The sequence below is a fragment of the Neurospora hispaniola genome (assembly GCF_033458365.1).
Source record: "Neurospora hispaniola strain FGSC 10403 chromosome Unknown B0T23scaffold_2, whole genome shotgun sequence".
Lineage (NCBI taxonomy): Eukaryota > Fungi > Ascomycota > Sordariomycetes > Sordariales > Sordariaceae > Neurospora > Neurospora hispaniola.
Genome location: NW_026944407.1, coordinates 4,581,514 through 4,603,224, shown reverse-complemented (window position 1 = coordinate 4,603,224; position 21,711 = coordinate 4,581,514). Strand labels below are relative to the sequence as shown.

The 21,711-nt window shown below is 51.5% G+C and overlaps 7 protein-coding genes and 3 non-coding genes across 10 annotated transcripts; 5 read left to right on the top strand and 5 right to left on the bottom strand.

The window, feature by feature from the left end:
- Window positions 1–712: 712 nt before the first annotated feature.
- Window positions 713–1,247, top strand: B0T23DRAFT_394091 (uncharacterized protein; the record flags this gene model as incomplete). The annotated part of the gene is made up of 2 exons (XM_062838108.1): window positions 713–828; window positions 890–1,247. 2 exons carry the CDS (start codon window positions 713–715, stop codon window positions 1,245–1,247), a joined length of 474 nt encoding a protein of 157 aa, XP_062696159.1.
- A 3,795-nt stretch (window positions 1,248–5,042) lies between these two features.
- Window positions 5,043–5,114, bottom strand: B0T23DRAFT_t98. The gene has a single exon. It is a non-coding gene; the product is annotated as a tRNA-Pro (tRNA).
- A 2,404-nt stretch (window positions 5,115–7,518) lies between these two features.
- Window positions 7,519–8,692, top strand: B0T23DRAFT_310372 (uncharacterized protein; the record flags this gene model as incomplete). Its single annotated transcript, XM_062834584.1, has 2 exons — window positions 7,519–8,048; window positions 8,602–8,692. The coding sequence occupies 2 exons, from the start codon at window positions 7,519–7,521 to the stop codon at window positions 8,690–8,692; spliced, it is 621 nt and encodes a 206-aa protein (XP_062696158.1).
- Window positions 8,693–9,683: 991 nt separating this feature from the next.
- On the top strand, window positions 9,684–11,358 carry B0T23DRAFT_411174 (uncharacterized protein; the record flags this gene model as incomplete). Its single annotated transcript, XM_062839430.1, has 2 exons — window positions 9,684–9,725; window positions 9,796–11,358. 2 exons carry the CDS (start codon window positions 9,684–9,686, stop codon window positions 11,200–11,202), a joined length of 1,449 nt encoding a protein of 482 aa, XP_062696157.1. The 3' UTR covers window positions 11,203–11,358.
- Window positions 11,359–11,647: 289 nt separating this feature from the next.
- Window positions 11,648–11,721, bottom strand: B0T23DRAFT_t97. Its single transcript has one exon. It is a non-coding gene; the product is annotated as a tRNA-Val (tRNA).
- Window positions 11,722–11,912: 191 nt separating this feature from the next.
- On the bottom strand, window positions 11,913–11,983 carry B0T23DRAFT_t96. The gene has a single exon. It is a non-coding gene; the product is annotated as a tRNA-Gly (tRNA).
- A 1,549-nt stretch (window positions 11,984–13,532) lies between these two features.
- Window positions 13,533–14,867, top strand: B0T23DRAFT_96113 (uncharacterized protein). Its single transcript, XM_062842051.1, has 3 exons — window positions 13,533–14,040; window positions 14,128–14,426; window positions 14,513–14,867. Exons 1-3 carry the CDS (start codon window positions 13,908–13,910, stop codon window positions 14,741–14,743), a joined length of 663 nt encoding a protein of 220 aa, XP_062696156.1. The 5' UTR covers window positions 13,533–13,907; the 3' UTR covers window positions 14,744–14,867.
- Window positions 14,801–17,079, bottom strand: B0T23DRAFT_96107 (kinase-like protein). The gene is made up of 2 exons (XM_062842050.1): window positions 14,886–17,079; window positions 14,801–14,817 (listed from the first exon to the last, which is right to left on the bottom strand). Exon 1 carries the CDS (start codon window positions 16,797–16,799, stop codon window positions 14,991–14,993), a length of 1,809 nt encoding a protein of 602 aa, XP_062696155.1. The 5' UTR covers window positions 16,800–17,079; the 3' UTR covers window positions 14,801–14,817; window positions 14,886–14,990.
- B0T23DRAFT_96106 (uncharacterized protein) lies at window positions 17,080–18,033 on the bottom strand. Its single transcript, XM_062842049.1, has one exon. It carries the CDS (start codon window positions 17,868–17,870, stop codon window positions 17,361–17,363), a length of 510 nt encoding a protein of 169 aa, XP_062696154.1. The 5' UTR covers window positions 17,871–18,033; the 3' UTR covers window positions 17,080–17,360.
- Window positions 18,034–19,493: 1,460 nt separating this feature from the next.
- On the top strand, window positions 19,494–21,262 carry B0T23DRAFT_96088 (uncharacterized protein). Its single transcript, XM_062842048.1, has 2 exons — window positions 19,494–20,946; window positions 21,072–21,262. The coding sequence occupies exon 1, from the start codon at window positions 19,638–19,640 to the stop codon at window positions 20,826–20,828; it is 1,191 nt and encodes a 396-aa protein (XP_062696153.1). The 5' UTR covers window positions 19,494–19,637; the 3' UTR covers window positions 20,829–20,946; window positions 21,072–21,262.
- Window positions 21,263–21,711: the final 449 nt, after the last annotated feature.

Below are 21,711 nucleotides of genomic sequence, written 5' to 3'. Positions count from 1 at the left end.
CAGTGTGCAGAATTCTTTTCGAATATCCGGTCGCGAGACATGTGCTCGGAGACATGTGGCCCGTAGGGATGCCACGCGCGTGTCGGAGACAACGATACCGACCCATAAAAGCCCACGTTCGAGATGCTCGATATCTCAACATCACTGACTGCCACCGAAGCTTTCACAAGTCGATAATTCTCCATCTTTTAGCCCCAGCTTACCCTAAGCTCTTGGAAAACATCAACATCACCACGGGAGGCCTGTAGAATTTCACGCCAAGTCCATCCGTTGTCTCAACTCATTTTACTTTTTCCTGCTGCCCACCAGCCCAGGAGGATGAGGGTGGACTCACGCTCCCACGCCGTCTACCAAGACCAAACTTTGGGTTTTCCAAGTCAGGTCTAGGAGAGGCTTTCTTGGCATCAACTCCATCATGCCGCCAAGATGAGGCATTCACGAATATTGAATCAAGTCCCTCATCCTTTAAACACCTTGATGGACTCCTCACAATGGCTGGGAACTGCTCACTCAACCGCAACGGCTCACCATAGACCATCTCTGCATGAGAATGATCAGCCTCTTCTCGGATATTGCTCGATAGCCAAGGCTGGGCAACAGAACTCGGGATGAGGATAAATACGACACGATGAGGAGGAAGCATCAGCAGACAGACCCGATAGTCACTCGTCACTCTCATTTTTGCAGCCAGCTACTCGTCAAAATCAGCATCATGAAGCTGTCCACTGTTGCGCCGTTCCTCTTGTGTTCCGTGCATACTGCACTGGCCCAGTCCCTCGCTCCCTCGCCCACTGCTTCGGTTGGCTGCGAGCCTCATGGCGACCACTGGTATGTTGATGTATCCACGGCGAGTCATGCCCTCACGGACATTGTAACTGACAAACTTCAGGCACTGCGAGGGTCTCAAGGTCACCTCTCTTGCCACGGTCGTGACCGCTGCCAGCGTCTCATCCGTAGCTGCGACCACCTCCGCAGTCCATGATCATGACGACCATGATGGCGAGTCCGGTTCCTCCGTCTCTTTGAAGCCCAGCCCGACGGAATCCTACGGTTGCGAGGCCCACGGCGACCATTGGCACTGCGCTGGTCACGTCTCGGCGACTACCACGACATCTCCCGGGTCCCAGGAACAGGCTGGCTCAGTCAACGCCACTGCTTCTACCACCCCTCCCACTGCTGGTGCCATCCGCCAGGGAGCTTCGGGCTTGGCCGCCGCGGGATTGGCCATCATGGCCCTCGCTTTTTGAGTTTGAGCTGCAGAGCGTCAGCGAGTTCGGAAGAGCCAGTATACTTCTTGGGGGGATCTGCATAATTCTCCCCCTCTTTATGTAATCTCAGTTTAGTCAAATGTATATCCACGGACCCCTTGACGAAAATTGACAATAGCCCTCGTCCTTTTGAGCAAGTTTGAGTCTGGGCACCTGATACTCAATATCAACCGATATTATCGTTGAATGCTGTGAACAGAATGTCGTTCCATTTCCTTCGTGTTGGTGAGGGTGTCATCGCTCGGTTCCGCCAACTTGCCAACAGATGTGATGGATGGGTGACTGGGCGCATGGAAGTGAGAACCTTGATGGCCGTCGGTCGGGTCGTGCACTTGGTGGGCGAAGGTCGGCCGGTTAAAAGAACAAGGTTGTTCCGCAGCCCCGCCACGCGCTAGCGAATTGGCAAACGGCTTGGCTATTGGAAATGGCCGCAGAACCCATCGATGCTCTTTTCGAATGCTGGCTTGACTTGCTTGACCTTTTGCACTGGTGATGAACACGGGCCCTTTCTGTGTGTTCCCGTCTCGTTTGTATTTTGGCAGCGCATTTTGTTCGCAAGCGGCTCGGCTGGCCCTTATCGCGGATACTACACGGACTATCAGCCAAGCTGATAACGATGACATCGGCTGACCATTGGATCTTGGCTCAGAATTGAGGACGACATGTCCTGGCAGACACTCCCGCTTGCCATGATGATGATGGAATCAGGAACCACACTTTTTCTGCGGACCACCGCGAAAGCCAATTGGAAACAAGCATCCCGGTCTTACCATGTGATCCGTCTCCGGAACCCCCTCCTCGAGCCGAGAAGCATCCATTGCCTAGTTATTTGACGGCATTCGACACCGATCCAGCAGCGAATAACAGCATTTGTCACTGACATCAAAGATATACAAAACTCTGGGCCTTGCTTATCATGTTCGGCAATCTAGAGCTTCAATGCCGGTGTTCTCTTGACCGACCCCCTACAAGTTTCGGTGGCCGGATACCGCGTAGAGCTCTCTCGCTACCGGGCTAGCTGGTGGGTGGGCGGACGAGTGGACGCTCGAGTCCTTTTGGTGCCGTGGCGCTCGACTCGGGTCACAGTACACAACATGGACGAATAGTGTTACGGCAGAAGCGACTGCATGTCCACCCTACTTACGGACTCGGCCGGACGAGCGTTACATACGACAAAACAACGGTTCTTCATCCGACATACCGGATGTGGACGATTCCAATGCAGCCAGACGCCGTTCCACGTCGGAGACTTTCTACCTCGGCTTGTCGCCACTGCCCCGTTGAATAAAGTCGCTCGAGACAGGCCACAGCTAATCAAAAATGTCCACACAGATGGTCAGGAACAGCCACTTCCCAAGGCTGCTGAGTGGTGGAGGGTTGACGCTGGCCATCAAGGTGTGATGACATGGGCGATCCTTCCTTGTCATCTCCGCAAGTCCGCCAGCTTTTCACCAAGATGGAACCCAGGATCCCTAGCGGCTTCAACACAATGGCATGTCGGACGATTGACTTGCTCGCCTATTCGGACCTTTGATCCTTGGTCGCGAGCAACAGGGGCTGTGAAGCTGCGGCTGCCAGCCCCTTCGTGAACATCTCGAAATTCGAGCGCGTACAGGTTGAAGAGCATGGGTATATAGGCCTTCGCTCCCCCCTGTTGTCAAGCAGCCAGCCTCAGCAACTACCGTAGTGAAATTTTCAAAGCAGGTAGGTTGCCGGGTTACAAAGCGTGACAGAAGAGTGAAAAGGCGAGCGAGATCATGACCGAGGGCATCTTCTAGGGCACTCTGGACAGCCAGGTCACGGTGGTCTTCTCTAGTAGAGAGCCACTAGTTTTCTGACTTTGTTGTCAAGACACTCGAATTATGGTTCTTTGATAGTAAGTTCTCTTCAGGACTCAGTCCACACTTCACGGGCGCCTGCTGTTGTTCCGTTTATGAACCCCGATGGTATTTTCCCTGCTCCTAGAAGAAGAAGTCCCTAGAAGAAGTCCAGGCTACCCACTTCTTTATTCATTCATTTTTGCGAGCGAGTTTCAGTCATGTCTGGCAGTTGTTGAAGCACGGTAGAACCCAAACAAGCTTTAGGGATAGTCTTTAGGGTCACCGTGGCGCAACACCTGATTGTTCGACGCCTGCTTAAGGCCATTCAAGCATAAACACAATGAGGCACGAGTTCACGGTATTCAACCCTATCACTTCCCTCATCTTAGCCAGGGGAGTTACCATGCATTCCCTTCCAACCGTGGAAGTTTCGACATCAGGCTCCAAATAAAAGCACCGGGATAGAGTTGGCGCTCATGAACGCAGCATGCCCGGCCAGGAGTCGTCCAGAAGCTAGCAAAATTTCCTCCACATCATGATGAACGCCTCTAATCTCAGACGTAGGAAAACGTCCGGACCAGCAGGGTGGCGCATTTAGTCAACCCTGGGGAGAGAAGTCATGAAGGAATCAAACATAACTTTGCCATTCTGTACCCATTCCTAGCCATAAGATGTAGAAACCAAGTGCTATAGGCCACAAATTGTAGCTGCCCTCTGTTCAATTTGTGATATATTGTGATACTTGTGCTAGACGAACAATGACTGGTGTTGACCTTGACTCGACCCGGTATGGCTTGTGTGTAAGCCAATACCCTCATGTACTTTAACTGGTAAACATGCTGATGCGTTCACGCATGATGGGCAACGTCGATATCCACGCCCACAGACCTAGTCGTGGCCCTCCCACACCAGTTCTTAGGGTATATCTCCCAAGCTCGATCCCCAGCCTAGAGACGATGTTCCACTGAGCCATGTCAAATAATCAAGTGTACCGAAACATCACCGAGTTATCGCAGGCCTCCAGCCTAAGATAGGAGTGCTTTTGGTGTTTTGGCTTGTCGTTCTGGGGTAATGGTAGTAGCTTCTCTGCTCCTGGAGACAGCAGAACTGATTTCAAGACAAGTGCCGCCGGCGACTCAAGAGCTTAGCGTCAACCAGTCCATGAACATGAACATGTCGTAGATGCGTGTGTGCGTGCGACGGCCGGCCAGGGTGATACACAAAAGAAAGGAGAAAGCGACAACGACGAGGTATCTATTCATTCACTTGGGCCTCATCCCCTGATTCACTTCGAACTGGTTCTTCTTTCCAAGAATTCGATGGGTGTAATCTTATGATCGAAATGAAGATGCAATTTATAAGGGAGGGAGTGTCTGGAAACACAGGACTCTTATTTCAGAGAAGAATACGGACATACGGACACATGGCGGTTTTGCAAATGACTTTGCAAATTCAAGACATCATTCTCCTCGGAAAAATTCTATCGTTGTCAAACGATGAACTCGAGGGCTCGAGGCTTCGGTCTTATTTTTTGGCCTAGCGACGGTGTCAACAAGTATGAAGCACATATTTGTACCTCAACAAAAACAACGCAAACATTTCCATTCCGGTTAAAGCTTCTGCAATCAACTAGTCCCGTGCATCACCAAAGAAACACTTGTCCCGACAAAAAGCACGCATCACTGAAGCTCCAGAAAGAACGAAAGAGCATGTGAAAGGACGTCATTCCGCACACAGACACACCGACGCAACCCCCTCCCCACCAGATGCCCAGACGGCTTTTTCTTTTTAAAACTTTTGAGCCTCAATCCCCCCTCCCCCCAAGAAAATCCCTGCCAGGGATGATCCTGAACCGACTGCATCGATGCAATTCAGGAACTGAAAATTCAAAAAGCCATGGGAAAAAAGAAAGATAGAGAAAGAGAAAAAAAAGTTAAGCAGATGAATTGCTTCAGGGCTCAGCCAGGGTTCGAACCTGGGACCACTTGCACCCAAAGCAAGTATGCTACCACTACACCACAGAGCCAGTTGAGCCAAACTCTGTTTTATCTGCTCGATTTGTTGACGTTGGGTTCCGTTAGTTGCCTTTAGATAGGGGACAGGCGGGTGCGGTGACTCCTCCGGCGGCTGAGCCCAGGTGTGCCGCGGTGAGAAAAAGTGGATCCACAAGACCGATTCGGGCTTGGCCTTGATTCGTTCCCGGGATGACAACTAAACAGCCCACACTCCGGGTTGGCGGGGCGGGGACCGTTTGCGTTTGCAATTCTAGTTGCGTTGGCGCCATGCGGTTCCACCCGCCGATTTGGCCTAACGAACGATCCGCAGCAGGTGGGACTTTTGAAGATCTCAGACAGCGATAGCGCGCGGAGAAAGGAGGCTCGGGGAGGGGTCGAGGACGGACGAGATGCGGGATATGGATCATGGACCGGAGATGGATGGAGATGGGACTGGACCCTGCTGCACGATATCTGCATTTGGCATCATGAAAAAGATGTGTTTCTTTCTCCGGGTCGATAGTTCTTACATGCAGATGTGAAACAGTTTGGAAAATTTATTGCAGTTGCAGGAGCAGAGACTTCACTTTACGGTTGATGGTGAGAAAGATCATCTTCTTCGACTCCTCTCTAGTCTTTTTCGAAGCCGAGATGCCGCCGAACGACTTACTACACTAAAAAAAAAAAAAAAAAAAAAAAAAAAAAAAAAGAAAAAGAAACCTCTCGATAAGTTCCCGTCAGTGAGGCTGGCGAGCGTCTTGTGTTGTCTTCGAACCGGAGCGTAGAAGGAAGGATGAATGCAAAGACCAAATTTAGGCAGAGCTGGTGGTCTCATAAAGCGCAAGTATAATTGGGTCTTTTGCTGGGCATCGATAATAACTCGGGCTCGTCAGTCTGACTCTGCGCCTGCGGTGCTACAACAAAATGCCTCGGCCAGTCTTGATGTCTCTACTGAGAAAGGAAAACCGAAAGTCGCCGACTTCGCAAGCGGGATAGCCTCCAATCAACCTACATACATATCAAGATCTTCAACAGCTGTCGACATAGGTCGTATCAAATATTTCGCAGATCTCACGATTCGCGCGATAATAGCGTACAGGAGTTGACGTCCGATGCTGATGTCTCCTGTCGTGGTTGCTTGCGGGGAGGGGTCGGGATGTCTTTATATGGAGCACCGAAGAAACTCGTCCCAGAACGATTTCAACCACAAATGTGCCAACATGATGGTCAAAAAGAAAGACCCATGACGGCTTGGACGGCTTTACTCGCTCACAGATAACTGGACAAATAGTCCTTCTCCGCACTTCCATACCTACCTCTAAACAAATCGAAGGCGAAACAAGCGAAAAACATTCACACGAATCCCTCTCTCTCACAGGCTCACACGGTTGATGGGCACTGCGACATTGGATATGAAGAAAGAACAAGAAGACTCTTTCATTAGTTAGACACGGTTAGTTTGAAATATCAAGCGAACGAATAAGTACCCGAGTGCGACTGCGACTATGACGACCTGGTAAGTTTTCTCTTTGCCGAAAAGGATCCCAGGTGCTTTCCCCGCCCCCGTGAGCCGCGCGAAGATCCATTCACACTCGGCGAACCGCAAACCTGCATCAGAAGCAGTATAGTGCATGCATGAAGTGTCGAGTGGTTCAATCTGCGCTGCGGGCGCTGGTGGCGAGCGAAACCACTGGCTGCAAGATGAGTGCCACTTCACCACTTAAACTGGATCTACTAGTCTAAGGTAGCTTCCACTTGCATGCAACAGAATAAAACGAGTGGAAGAGAAAAAAATTCGAGCAAAGAGGAGGAGAAAGAAAAAACCGGCACATCGAACAACTGGACTCGCTTCATTGGCTTATAACATTATCAACAATGGAGACGACGTTGTAATATCATTTCCTACATAGCTGATGGTACGACTAGGTAGATAGAGGCTTTTTTAATACTGCATGTGCTGCTATTCCCGCGCGCCTGGATCTGATTTTTTTTCGTTGTCCAGCTTTCGATATTGTCAATTTTGACTTACTACGCACAATCAAAGTTCGACAATATTTTCGCATCGCTGGTCCCTTGTTTCCACAGGAGTATTGAGCCAACATCGGGCCCAGGGAACTGCCGAAGATTAGAGTGTAGCCAAAGTCGACTCGTCAGCAGTTGGGCTTTTATCGTATTCGCATCCATATTGCAGCGCCGACAAAGACAGCCGCCAAGACCCGCTGAGCTGCTCGCGAAGTGCAAGACAAACAGAGAAGTCAACGATAAGTCGACAACAACTCACTGCAACACCAAAACAGTCGGCACCCGCCCGCCCCGTTGTTGAGCTGGTCTCAACCACCTCTCCGGGTGTCATCATCATCATCATCAACAACGTGTCCCGCCTCTTTCTTCCTCAAAACAAAAAAAAAACAAAAAACAAAAAGATAAGCCTGCGCCATGCCGACATTAGCAGCCATAGACGTCTCGGTCTGTGACGACCGGATAAGCCTCGTCTTCTCGCACCGCGCCCTCGCCGCCGCCTACGCCGCCTACCTCGAAGCCGAAGATTCGCGGCCACCTTATGCGCAGGCTGTACCAGGCTACCGACGACTTGTCGTGTTTCATGCCGCCTCTAAAGAAGTCACACTAGCCATGCCCAGCTTCCTCACCTGGTTCATCACCATGCGGCAACCGGATGACGAAGACAGCGTGACGTTTACTTTCTCAGACGAGGACGAGGAGTTAGCCAGGGCGTGGGCAGAGAGCGTGGTTCTTTTTGAGCCACCGGTGCCAGGAACGGTGTACGATTCGGAGGACGGTGTTAAGCAGCTGCATGTCAAGAGGCTGTGGAATAGGGGGAAGTTGTTGCAGAGGCTGGAGGAGCTGAAGAAGGTCAGGAGCCGGGTTACGACGGTATGCTCTCTCAAGTCGACGAGATCATCGCCACGGTCGTCGCCAAAAGAGGGATCCAAGGATGGTGTGCCGTGGTATGAGCGGCAGGATTATGGATATGGATATCGATATGCAGGGGTCGGGCAGACGAAGGAGTTGACGATCTTGGCGCCGTTGCCGAAGCGGGTGGCGCTGCTGCCCCATACAACGACGGCGGGACTGTTTCATGAAGAATGGTGGTGATCATCTTGGTGCCTGGGTAGGTAAAAAATACATGGAAGAAGGGAAAAAGGATCTGTACATGACGTCATATTCCGGCAGGCGGGCAGATAGGCAGGCGTTTTGCTTTTTGGGATACCTAGGTTCTACCATAGATAGCGAAGCGAGGCGTTTGTCGTTTGATTTTACGGTTTCCTTTGGAGAGAGCATAGACTGAGTGAGAATTGAAGCTGTCTTTCTGTCGGTTAAACCACGTTATCCCCCAGTAGAGGTATGCATGGTGCCCGTTCATCGCTATTTCTGCCGCGAGTGTTCGTTACACAGAGCTTACGTTGTGCAACGTGTCGGTGCTTGCATCGATACATCTGGTAATGATAACCGGCAATTCCAATCTTGTCTTCTGTTGATAGTCCTTTCTTTTTATTGCAGGGACAGATTGCCGATTTCGCAAGGCAGTGATCCTGGCAGATCCTCGCTTATCTCCCCTGACAATCATATCGATCGCATGTCTCAGCCATGATGGCACTTGCGCGTACATTCAGAGGACGGTATACCGAAGAGCGGGCCGGTCAAGAGCGTACCTAGACCGTTGCGCGCTCGTGGTCATCACGTTTTTCTTGGAGGCATTTCGTGGTGCGAATCATGGTCGCTGCCAAGCCGGACATCCAACGATTGCGACTGGTATCCTGATTCGTCGCTCCAAGGTCGTTGGTCCGTATCCGATTCATCTGCGAACCTTTGTGTGGTCACTTGACAGTCTGGAAGACTCTTGTATGGTGTCACTACATGGTTATGCTGGTGAACAAAGTGGAAAAGGAACAGGTACAAACTCCAAACTCCAGGATGCCTTGCCTCGGCACAGCGGGCCCAAATCATCCGGTGTGTTTAGTGTACACTAAGACCGGAGGCCGCTCCCGTCCGGGCAGTTTTGACCCATGCGGGGCTGAGCTTGGCACCGACGCAACGTCATCCGATTCATATTTATAGCGCAGCCACGCTCCAGTCCACTGAAGAACAGAAACGTCGCCGAATCCCAGCCGCAGTAAAAACCTAAATTTCAATCCAAAAGTCCGTCAGGTGCCTGCCTGCCTGGGCAGGGCATCCGAATCCCCAATTCTTTAGCTTGGAGGAACTTGTTATCTCCAACAAACCTCCCCGCACTTCGGACTTGAGCAAACCTCGGTCAACATGGCAACATTTGTTTCAGCGCTAAAACTTGCTTGTGCGCGGCCGTTGCCAGCAGATCTCCCGTAGTGGTTCCTGGCTGTGTGCCACTCCCAAGTTTAAACGTGGATCCAGTGGACGGGATTCGAGCAATAATACGAGGTCGAAGAGCTTCACTAACCATAAGAATCTCCTCTATGAGTATCCAATTGGTGTACCAGTGAGGTGATCGCACTATCTCAGCCACCTTCGCACCGTACTGCTACTCCATTTTTTGAATCCTTCTCTGACGACACCCACTCAGATCTACACAAAATCTGCAGCTATCTTGACTCGAGTGAGTCCACATGAGCTTTGTCCGGTTTGTTGGGAAGGCCTCCTGCTTCACCGTATTGTACCTATTTAAGAGTCGCGTCAACTGTCCACTTTGTTTGCTTTGACTTCGTTCGTCCTCTGTAGCCAGAAGGCTCCCCGAACCCATCCTCGGTACCTCACACCACCAGCATGGCAGCACTGCATGGCCATAGCATGTCTAAATCTGGCATCGGCCGGGATTACATTACAGATGTCTACATTGGACCACCTCGACGGCCTCCTCAACGGCCTCCTCGATGGCCTCCATTACCCACATCCAGACATACACGAGGGACATCACTTCCACCTCTAGTTATCCCGAACAATGCATCTCCAGCACCGAGACCGCTTTCTGAGTTCCGGCCCAAGGAAGAGTCCTCTACCGTGTTTCTGAACTTTTCACTTCCACGGCCTGTTGCCTGCAGAAAGAAATCAAGCGTGGACATCACCGCATCCAACACACAGTCAACACATCTTTCTGTACCAAACACCAACTCAACACATGGCGAAAACAATTACTCCTCGTCCAACGCTGGCTGGGTTCCACCTCCCCCAAAATCACCACAACGACCCTCAACGGCCAGGGGACACTACAAAATACCCCCTCGCCCGAAATCACCACAACGACCCTCAACGTCCAGGGGACACCACCAAATACCCCCTCCCCTACCAACACCAAACCGACCTCTATCAAGTGGATCAGACTCATCACCATCACGGCCCCTCTCATCAGGATCCGACCAAGTCCCAGAACTTGAACCAGACGTTTACAATGACGACGTCAGCATCATCTCCGACGCAACCCAAACACCTCCACCACCCACCTACGCGCCTCCCTCACCACCAGTCAAATCACCCCTCCGTCCCTGGTCCGTAGGATCCACCTACTCTCAAGTCTCGTCTTCATCACCTTCTTCTTCTTCTTCAGGATTCCCACTGCACCGCTCCAGCTTCTACCCCGGCAAGCGCAACCCGCCACCCCGCATCAACTTCCGCCCCTCCTCCCAGGCTTACTACCCCACGAGCAGAAAGAGCGTGCCCAACCTCCGACGACAACAGTCAGAGTCAGCAGACGACTCGACGGGGTCCGAAGACAACGACACAACAACAACAACTACCACGGGAACAACAGGAAATGCAAGACGGCAGCCAAAGACTTACAAGCTCGACACCCGAAGCCGCCGCCGCCGCGGAATGAGCCCGTCGGATGTAGACCTGGATGACCCCACCGCCCGTGAATGCAGCAAGGCCGAAGCCGAGGCTTTCACACAGCTGATTGGCATCATTGATCGGTTTAACGCTAGGGAGGGGGGGTCGCCGTCTGTACCTGATCGGTTGGCGAGACGGGTGTCGTCGTTGCATTTGCGGGTGGCGACGCCGGTGTTTGATCCGGCGGATGAGCAGAGGGAGCTATGGGCAAAGGGCTTGAGGAAGGTCAGCCCGACTGTGTATGTGGCGGATGTGGACAGCGTTTGGGGGTATTATTTTGATGAAGATACTAGTCCTATCTGAGAGAGGGGAGTGATTAATGGTTAGGGGACACTGAAGAAATAGGCAATGTCGGGCAGGGACTTTTGCATATGGGTACACATGGATGGAGTTAATTTGTATTTTTAGGGGTTTTGTACATATGATACCAACTGGCTGATGATAATGAACATAGGATACATTCATATTTCTTTATCTCCTCTTTCCCCTATGCTGTCCGTGATTGAAGTTATCGGGTCGAAGATTTCCAGCAAGGTCCAAGTTATTCAATTTGGTATGCACTGCAAAGCACTCACCAGGAAAAATTAAACCCATCAAGCGCGGGAACGTGAAGACAGAATGAATTTCTTTATACAAAAGACATGCACGCATCTCATCGCATTAGCGATCAAAACATTGGAAGTCATCATATCCACGGGGAAAAAGAAAGTTGACCAAATGAAATTTCGCAAAAAAAGAAAACATTAATTGATCCGACCCAGGCTCGATCTGGGGACCTTCAGTGTGTTAGACTGACGTGATAACCAACTACACCATCGGACCGTTTATTGAGGATTTGGTTTTGAGCGGGGCTTCATAACCTCGGTAATTCCTACCACCCGCAAGAGCGAAAAATTTGGCAGGCATGCCATCCCGGCTTTCCGCCCGAGTGTTCAAGTGGGACAACACACGACAAAAACAAAAAATTCAAAAAAGATGGGAAAAAAATCAAACTGACTCGTTCAAGAAACCAATGCGCCAGCCGCGAATCGAACGCGGGGCCCATCGATGGCAACGATGGATTTTACCACTAAACCACTGGCGCGCTTTTGGGTGATTGTTGCCAAGAATTGCTGGTGCATGTCATTTTGAAACCTTGCTTCGTTCAACGTCGAAGAGGAGAGACACTTACATGGAGTGCAGCACGACAGCAAAGAGCCAACTTGATCGTCACAGCTCTGTGACGTAGTTTGTTTCTTGCTGAAGAATACACTACTGTACTACCGACTACCCGGAACACCATCCGAACTCTTGTCTGCAACGCGCTGCACAGACAAAATGCCGATCAGGTACCAACGCAGTTTGTTCATCCCATCTATGTATTTTTTTTTCATGCGGAACTTGTTCGTCTGACAAAGCACCCACGTGCGTTCCCGAGTTGTCTATGCATCAGATGCAAAGCGACTGAAACAGCAGAAGAAGTAAAGTATGGTTTCCCCAAGATTTGTGAATCTCGACGTGCACCTTGAAGTCGGGAGGTTGAGGTCTATCAATGGTAGAATATAAATTCGGGACTGCATCAACGAGCAGGAAAAAGACACAACCCCCCCTGTTAGGTAACTGAAGTACCTGGCACGAACCACCCGCACCATCCTAAGCCAAAAATCCGGGGTTATATAAGGTTCGGTACTTGGGTACTTACCCCGCCTATCGACTTAACTTTGCCCATAACACCTGTACCTACCTTGCTATACCATTAACCAGAAAGCTGCGTGGCACCTTCAAATACGTTGATCGCCATCGATGTATGTTATGAGTGCCCGAAACTCAAAGGTGCCAGCCTCGTCTGTCTGGTATGAGCGTGCTTGGGAGCTTGGAGCTTCGTTGGATCTTAGTTAGTGGTGATGGTCCCTTCCCGCATGCCCCTGCAGCATGCACCTTCCCCAACCCCGACCGACTGACCAACCCCAACCTCGTGCGGCGCGTTCATTTGAGCAAGTTTACATCGATGTTCCAACACCGACCAACCACCAACTAACCTTCCTTCAACCCCACGAAAACTTAACTTGTTTTCTTCGCTACCTCAATCGAACTGGATCAGTACCTACGGCGGCTTTAATATCATTGCCCGAATCGTTCGAAGAAAAGATCACTTCGCCAACGCAATGGGGCCTTTCTCAATCCGATTCTGGTGTCCAGACCGTGACATCGAAAGAAAACCGAAGACGACCTCAACCTCGACTCGATAGGAGCAAAGGCTGGCTACATACCTAGGTGGAAGGAGGACAAGTATCAGATGGGATGGGGGAGGGAACGCCTTCTTGACTTATAACTTGCTCACTTCGTTAGTGTCCCGTTTTGGTGAGGTTATTGGATTGCCAAGAAAAAGTGACATCCCGCACTGCTCCCGCTTGAAATTCAAAGCTGGTTCTGAAAGCTGCCGCGAAGTTGCGACCATGGATTATTTCACTTTTTTTCCTCTTCCTTGTTATTCACAGCTTAAAAGGTAAAGGTAGTGGAAGGTACGTCCCCAAAACGGTACATACCTGAATACATGGAAGCTACGTATCAAGGCTGCAGTGCACTGAGCTTGAGCAAGATAGTGGGGCCTGCCGCCGCCACGCATCCTATGTACATATTCCACGTTGGTGGCACCAACAACTTGCTCACTTTGTTGTTCATCGGTTCGGTGAATGGGAATTGAAATTCATCAGTCAATTATCGAATCAGAAAGCGCGAATAAAATTATGTACAACCAAACAAGCCTGGGGTATTAAAAAGTTGTGTTCTTTCCCCTTCGCAAACAAGTCCAAGGTCTTCTACCCTTCCTCTCCTCGCCCGTGCTTTTCAACCGTCCACCGAATTGAGGATTTACTGTCAGCCTCCGATAATTGAAAACAAAACAAACCATTTAAGAATACCTGGTTACGCACGACCTTTCCGAAAAGCTCCGCGACTTTGTAATTATTCGGATCCTCGAAGCGACACGCGCCGACAACCATCAACGCAGACAGCGAACATCAACGAAAATGGTTTCAGCAACTCTCCTCCTCACAGCGGCCATCGCGCCTCTCGCTTCCGCGCACTTTAACCTCGAATACCCCGTCTGGCGCGCCAACACCCTGGAGTCCGGCACCAACTACTCCCAATGGAACTACCCTTGTAAGCTTGATCCATCACTCTCCCCTCATTTCCTTCCTCTCTTCCCACCTCAAATTTGAGAAGCTAACACACCTTCCCCATCCATAGGCGCCGGCGTCCCCCCCGCCACCTCCACCTCCGGTAACCGCACCGACTGGCCCCTTAAAGGCGGCAGCGTCAAGCTCGATCTGCACCACCCGTGGGAGTACCTGTTCATCAACCTCGGTCTGGGCGTCAACGTGACCAACTTCAACTACACCCTCACCGGCCCCACGTTCTGGAACGTATCGGGAGCGGGTACGCTCTGCGTTGACTTGCCGCTTCCCAAGGGCTTGACTATGTCGGATGGCCAGGAGGGAAGTATCCAGGTTGTCACGGTGGGGGCGAGTGGCAGTGCCTTGTATAACGTGAGTTTTTCCTTTTATTTGGCTCCTGGAAGGGGCAAGAAGGTGATGAGTGGGAAAGAAAATACGCTAATCAGGAATGGTAACAGTGCGCCGATATCACATTCCGCGCCAACGCCACGACGCTGTCGAAGGATGAGTGTAAGACTGATGATAAGGTGTCGTTTGTTCAGGTCAAGGGGCCGAGCGGCAATAGCACCGAAGGCGGCGAGAGCGCAGACGGCAAGAAGAGCGGTGCTTCGCTCGCTGGGTTGAACAAGGTCGCTCTCACAGCTGTTGTGGGTATGACTTTGAGCTTTGTGACTGGTATGGTGCTATAAACGGGGAACGGGGATCGGTTTTTTTGTTGATGATGCCACGGAAATTGCGAGCTTGAGTTTGAAAATACAAGATTCTGATACTACCGGGTGTGAGCAACGCTTCCATGAGTTTGTGACCCAAGAAGGAGCGTTGTGGACTTACTGTGTGGGGTGATATAAATCCTCCTTGATTTCAACCAAAATGGTGCGTAGATACAGGTGTATATGGCCAGTGTAGATATCGCGAAATATCAAACATGGTATTCTCTCATTCCTCTGGGATTTGGTCGTGGACTCGAGCCACGATCTCCCTCATCGTGATTCTCTGGTTTGGATTTGGTGATAGCATATCGTACACTAGCCTCTCTTGATCATCTCGCGTATCGAGCTGTGCACGAGCCATGTTGACTTCACCCAGCCATTGCTGCATGTGTTTGACCGCGCTCGGTTGAGGATTCCGATCGCGTGGGTTTGGGTGAACTTTGGCAATAAGCCAGTGAAGATGTTGGGGATGCGCTCTGTTGCCACGAGCGTCCGGGAAAGCGATCTTCCCCATGACGTACAGCATGGTCACTCCCAGGGCCCAAACATCGCTGGGGGCTCCACGTTGTTTTAGGGCAATGAATTCTGGTGGGATGTACCATGGTGTACCGCCGATTGAAGGGGGGTCCCTGGCGTGGGTAGATAGACCTAGATCGCACAGGACGGCCCCACGCTCTCTGCTGTAGAGAATGTTGGCGGGTTTGATGTCATTGTGGACTAGACCGCGTCCATGGATGTACTGCAGTGCACTGGCAATGTCCCGAACGATGCGCTTTGCGTCTGATCGGTCACCGGCAAACCGGTCGTTCATCCGTCGCCACATTCCCTTGGATCCTAGATCTCGAGCATCAACGTGCTCCATGTACAGAGATAGGAAGCGAGCGTCGCCGCCGTATAGACGTACGATGCTCTTGTGCTGGAGCTTCTCCTGATACTGAAGCTCTCGAAGCCAGACATCGGCTTGATGGATCACGTTCCTGGATTCCATAGCGGTGTTGTTGACGGTGGCCGGAGTTCGGGTCTTGAGCACCTTTACCACAATAACTCCATCTGGCACATTTGAGTGGTCAGCGGTGAAAACGCTCGATAAGCTTGACGAGGCAATGTCCGATTTCTTTGTGAGTGTATACTCGTCAAGCTCGCCACCAGTAACTTGGACCGTCTCGTCAGGTTGAATTTGAAGGAGGTTTCCGTCGGATGCAACAAGCTCCCTTCTGCCGTTCGCGGAGACGAGTTCTTTTTTCTCCCCAGCCAGGCTTGGAAGAACGAGCGGCTTCGTCTTTGCTGGCAAGAACATGATGACGCCATCTTCCTTAATGTCGGTGTCTTCTTTCTTGATTTCGCTGTCCTCGGATGCTCGAGGCTTCTTGTTGCTCGAATTTTCATCTTCTTCATCACCCACATAGGAGCGCTTTCTCACGAGCTGGCATGAAGTTGATGAATCGATAGATGGAATCCGGAAAAGTGATGGCTTTTTCTCAAGGATACGAAAGTCAAGCACATCGGAATTGTAGAACCTGATACGCCAGGTGCCTGGAAAGACGTCTTTATTGAAGCCTGGATTGACCTCGTATTCCTCGTTATCCCCTGAAGCGGTAGTGGAGGCACGGGATAGGATGAATGGTGCATTGGAACGATTGACAAGGATGAGCTTATCGCTGGCCGGATCATAATAGAGCTCGCACCACAGCATGCCAGGGATTCGGACGGAGAACTTGATATCCCGGGATGTTTGCGTGACGGCAAGCACCTTGTGTTGTGCCTGATCCTTTCCTGCAACCTCGGCACGCAGAGCTAGCCACCTGCAATTCTCCAAGCTACCTGGACTGACCGGTCGCCCCCGGGGCGGCCTGAAAAGAATTCGAATGTCCTCATCCGGTGGAATAACTAGGCTATCGAGCGAGACGGTGCTGGTAAGGGCAAGTTGAAGTTCTTCCCTCTCGCGGCGGTCATCTCGAAACCGCGCCAGGATCTCGGACTGGGAGAAGGCCTCCGTCTTCTCCGAGAATTCGGAGGTTTCCTTGGAGTCAACCATGCCGCGGGCCGGTGCACGGATCGAGGGACAAGGTATTGCAATGTTTGTGCTGGTTGAACGATGGTTCAAGCGTCCTATCAAACCAACTGGTAGGCGGCTATGGAAATCGGGTTTGTGGTAAGGTGGTATAGAAGAGCGCAGATAGAGCGAATGGCAGCTGTAGTATAGTCAAGGTGATTCGGCAGACTACCGCTGAAAAGAAGAACTGAAGCGCGTTGGTCAGACTAAATGCGAACCAAGCAAGAGCCCTGCTGCAACAAATTCAGCGGGCTGCAAAGGACAAAAACAAGTTATTGTCGTGTTCAAGGAGCCATAATTGCTATTGTTGCAGAATGACCATCAATAGGTTGTCAGATGAACGGACGAGACGAGGGCAGGTGGAAGAGCAAGCCTCCTGATGGGACACCTTAGTCTCAGCCTCGCCGAACAAGATGGAAGAACAAGAGCTCCGGGCCGTTTTCTTTGCAATGTCAGACAAGATGTGTGCGCCAGGGGTCAGAGAAGCTCAGAACAGGGCGAGAGAGAAGAGGGGAAAGTGTAAGAGAGGGGGGGAGAGAGTCATCAATCGAAACGCGACGAAGAAGAGACGACCCGACCTGACCAGTCCAACAGATAGTAAGTGAGCTGAGGCTGGTGCCTAGCTAGCACAACTCCCCGAAGAGGGCGGTGCTGCCATGTTAGTGCAGTGCCTCTCAGCCCATGCCCCCCGCCTGTCACATCGTCTATCTCGACTTTGAGACGGACGACCAGATGATTCAAGGACTGCGAAAATGCAGAGCCATCAGCCGGAAAACCTCCAACACAAGAGAAGAAGATGGCCAGGAAAGCAGGATATAGTATTTGTAAGGGACGGCAGCCGGCGACCATCCCACGCTGGTGTTGGGCCTCATGAGGCTTCATTGGCGCCATGTTCCCTGCCCCCGATGGCCAAGAACAGCGTTGACAATCGAGTCTGACTGGTTCATCCATGGTCCACCTGAAACTGGAAAGCGCGTCGGGTTCTCGAGGCAGCACCACATGAGGGGCCGTCAGCTGCCAAGGCGGCCACTTGCTATCGTCAGTTGATGCCATCTGGTTTATCGCCGATGGGCCCTTGGTCGCTTTCCTGTGTCACGTTCCTCCTCCAACTAACTCACCGCGGTGAACATTCTGGCACCGAGTCGAGTCTCTCATCATCAGCAACAAGCACACGCGGGTCACAACACATGTGCTCATGTTGTAGTGTCGATCTGGACTTCCTGCTTCCGTCATACAAACGGAGTTGAACCATAAAAGGGAAGAGGTTTCCCACCGATGACGAGCCTGGTGGTGAGCCTTTGAAAGTGAGTGGGAGTCGGAGGTTGTCGTCAGACTCGCATCTTGACACTCACTCGATCTCCAATTTGCACTCAGTTCTGATGTCAGCGCCCTCGATCCTTCGGTTTGTGTTGCCACACCTCAAAGCCCTCGTTTGCCGAGAGACTGGAGTGAGCCCAACCAGCACATTTGCTGCCTTCCCTGATTTTCCCTCGAATTGGAACCGAATGAACCTCAACACAACTGAAGGATGGCTCAGGTTTGCGGCTGGGTGCGCCTTCTTCTGTTGGCGCTGGGCTGACTGATGGGGTGAGGAAGGAAGGGTAAGAGGGTGGGGGGGTTCCGAAAAGGTCGCGTTGTTGCAGTTGCTGTTCCAGGCAAGAGCGGCTGGACGGCGTTTGCAATTTATTGATGCTGTTTTTACCCGTGAATGGCCGCCATTGTCATGATTTTGTCATGACTCGTTTGAGCTAGCATCGTCAAAGTCTTGATTTCACAACCGAAAGATGTCGCCCGTCAACAAAGTCTCGATGATTCACCATGATCTGAAAGAAAACCTCAATCGCCGTATCGGACGGAGGGCAGCGCAAGTCACGATGACGGAAAAGACGGACGACGGTAGGCAACACACACTGATGACCTGCAAGGAATGGGCGGAGGGTGCCAGGTCGAAAGTGCAATGATTTGACCGCAATCGGGCATTCCATTCCAGAGACAACAGCGCGCGAAGTGAGGGATGACGAAAAATGTGCTTCATGCAAGTCTTTTAGAAGCTAGACCGGAAGAGGATTATTGTGTAGCAATCAGTGTGAGTGGCTGTCGCTTCGATTGGCTGGGTGTTAGCTGAGTGTAACCCTCCGGCCGCAGGCGCAGCTCCTCGTGTCCCGCTTTCCGTTCCCTTTCCTGCCGAGCCCACCTCAGCGACCATCTCATTGGGTAACATCTCTGCCAAGCACCCAGACCATCTGGCGTTGGGGGCCGTCTGGCGAGACAGTCTGTGGCGTCGCAGCACTCTGCTGGTCTTTCCAACACCCAGCGCATCCCCCCGTTCGCTTCGTCCTCCTTCTGCTTGAGGCCTTCATCTCCCCATCACCGCCGTCGTTACCTCACCTTCAAACCTCAACGAGCTCACCTGCAATTGAGCACGATCGAGACTCCCGTCGGCATCGGACCCCTACCTTTCCACCAAAACACCAAAAAATAAAATCAACAGATACTTATCCCTTCACCATGTGTGATTTTGTCGGTTACTAAATGGCTTTCTGCACCAGTGCAAGGCCCGCGAGTCTTGATTTTGAACATCCCATCACCTTGAGGTGAACCACCGCTCACCCGGTTTTCGACTTTGGCTTCATTTCTGTCCCCCACCCAACTACGGAACGACGCAAAACCTCGCAGCTCTACCTAACCTACCTAAGACCAATCTAATCACAGCAATACAATACCCACTGAATTTTCTCTTCTTGTTCGCATTTGGACCCCTACTCAACCTCGACCGACACACCGAACCCACCCCCTTCATCATACCGCACTTCTCCCCAGATGGACGATCCGACCGGACCAGGATGGACATGGCCTTACTGGAAGTTTGGCTTACAGAGAGAGGACCTCGAAACCAAGCTCCACGACCAGTACAACACCTTTAGCCTCGCCATTCTCGACCCCGAGGCCTTTCACCATGACGTCTACGAACTAGCACACAGGGCCACCACCGCCGATGAGTTACATCAGCTCCTTGCCGAGCGGAAGCAACTCCGCGTTCGCGAACTGAACGAGTCTCTTGAATCTGCAGCATTCGAGATCATTGGAAACCCTTCCCTGATTGGGACCGATCAGTGGCAGCACGCTGTCCAGCTCTTCCGAACAAGGTCGCTTGATTCGCTTGTTCGATACTTTGCATCATACCTTCCCGAGCAACATCCCTGGCACAAATCCGCCGATTCTGGCTCCGTCACCTCCAGCAGTGCCGATTCGTGCCCCTCTCTTTTCGACGATGAGTACTACTGCGATCCGATCTTGATGACAGAGGAGCCGCTTGAAATTGCGGATGAGGAGTCCATTGTTAAAGACCACCTGCCGCCGTCTCCGCGCTCCATGACCATGTGCTCGAACTCGTCTGTGGATTCCCATGCGGATGGCTCTCAACCGGACTTCGCCCTTACCCCAGCCCGTACCCTTTCCTACTCCGAATACGAATCCGATCATTTGGAATCGTCAGCCTCTACACTCTATGACGTGTCGGAGGTTACCACACCTGCTCCTGAGCAGGAGGAGGAGGAGGATGCCACCCCCGAAGTGGCATCAGGAAAGGAACCTTTGGATCATCCCAAGGACCTCTCGATTACCTCCGAAGCAGAAACACCAACCCCGAAACCCGAGCATCATGCCGCAGCTTTCTTTGAGCAGACGAAGCCATCGCTGCCCTGTCGACGACACCGGAGTCTTTCACCATCATCTGCGCGTCCTCTCTCTGGTCAAGAAACCCGGAGTAGCATGCAGCAACGTGATCCCAGGAAGCCAGAGCTGCCGACTCACCGTACCCAGGTGGTGGACGACGCAGCTCGCCGTTGGAAGGAAACAGGATACATGAATAGGCTTAAGCAGAGGATGTTGAACCCTTTGCAAAGAGGAAGGAGTCAGGGAAGGAAGACACAAACAAGTAGCTCTAGTCGCGTCCACAAACCGTCATCTGATAGGACGACGCTCAGGGGACGGAAGAGAATTGATAGTTAGCACATGGCAGGGAGTTTTGGCGTTTTGGAGCCTGAGGGCATGGTGGATGGGCCTACTACCGATACCCCTGTACATATGTCCCGTGACTGTACATATCTGCTCTTCGTTTTTTTCCATGGTAAATCCCTTTTATTTCAGTACAAGCGTGGCGTCGGTCCTTGGTGGCCGGCGCTAGTAGTTTTTTTTTTCATGCCCCTTGATTTAGTGTTATGTTCGCATGAGTAAACGACTAACGTTGAGTAGTGATGAATCGCATCCGACCGTTCCCATCTGGCTTGCGGTCGGATACAAACCCTCTCCGCTAAGTATCCCGTCGTTCCTTGCGTTGAAAGCTGCTCACGATGTTCTAGGTTCAGATGTAACACAGCCTGGGGTAAGAACTAAAACACTGGTAAGTTGCTATGTCCCGTTTTTCTGTTGTTTACCTTCAAGCGACCATTTCGAACTTTTGTGTCTTCGCTTCCTAGCTAGCTAGCTAGCTAGCAAACATGCCCATGATAGTTAATGATAATGAATATTTCTACCGTTACCACCTGACGCATGCTATTGTTTCACCGTGTATATTACCCGTAATGAGCAAGCGCTTGTAACTCGACCGATCGACCGGAGAAGAGAGCTCAAATGCTATGCCTACTACGGGAAATATCATTTATTTCTTCCCACAACACCGTTCTCTATAGTATCTCATCCAAAAGCAGCATGCAGCATTTTGATTAGCAACTTGGAGACCCAAGTGAAAATCCTAGAAACCAGCCTGATCAACTTTCAAAGTCCGATTTCCAATCATGCAGTGCGGATGGCGAGCAATGTGCGGGAGGGGAGGGGTATGTCGCTTTTGGCGGAGTGTATTCTTTTGCAACAAGAAGTAAAGGGAGGGGGCGGT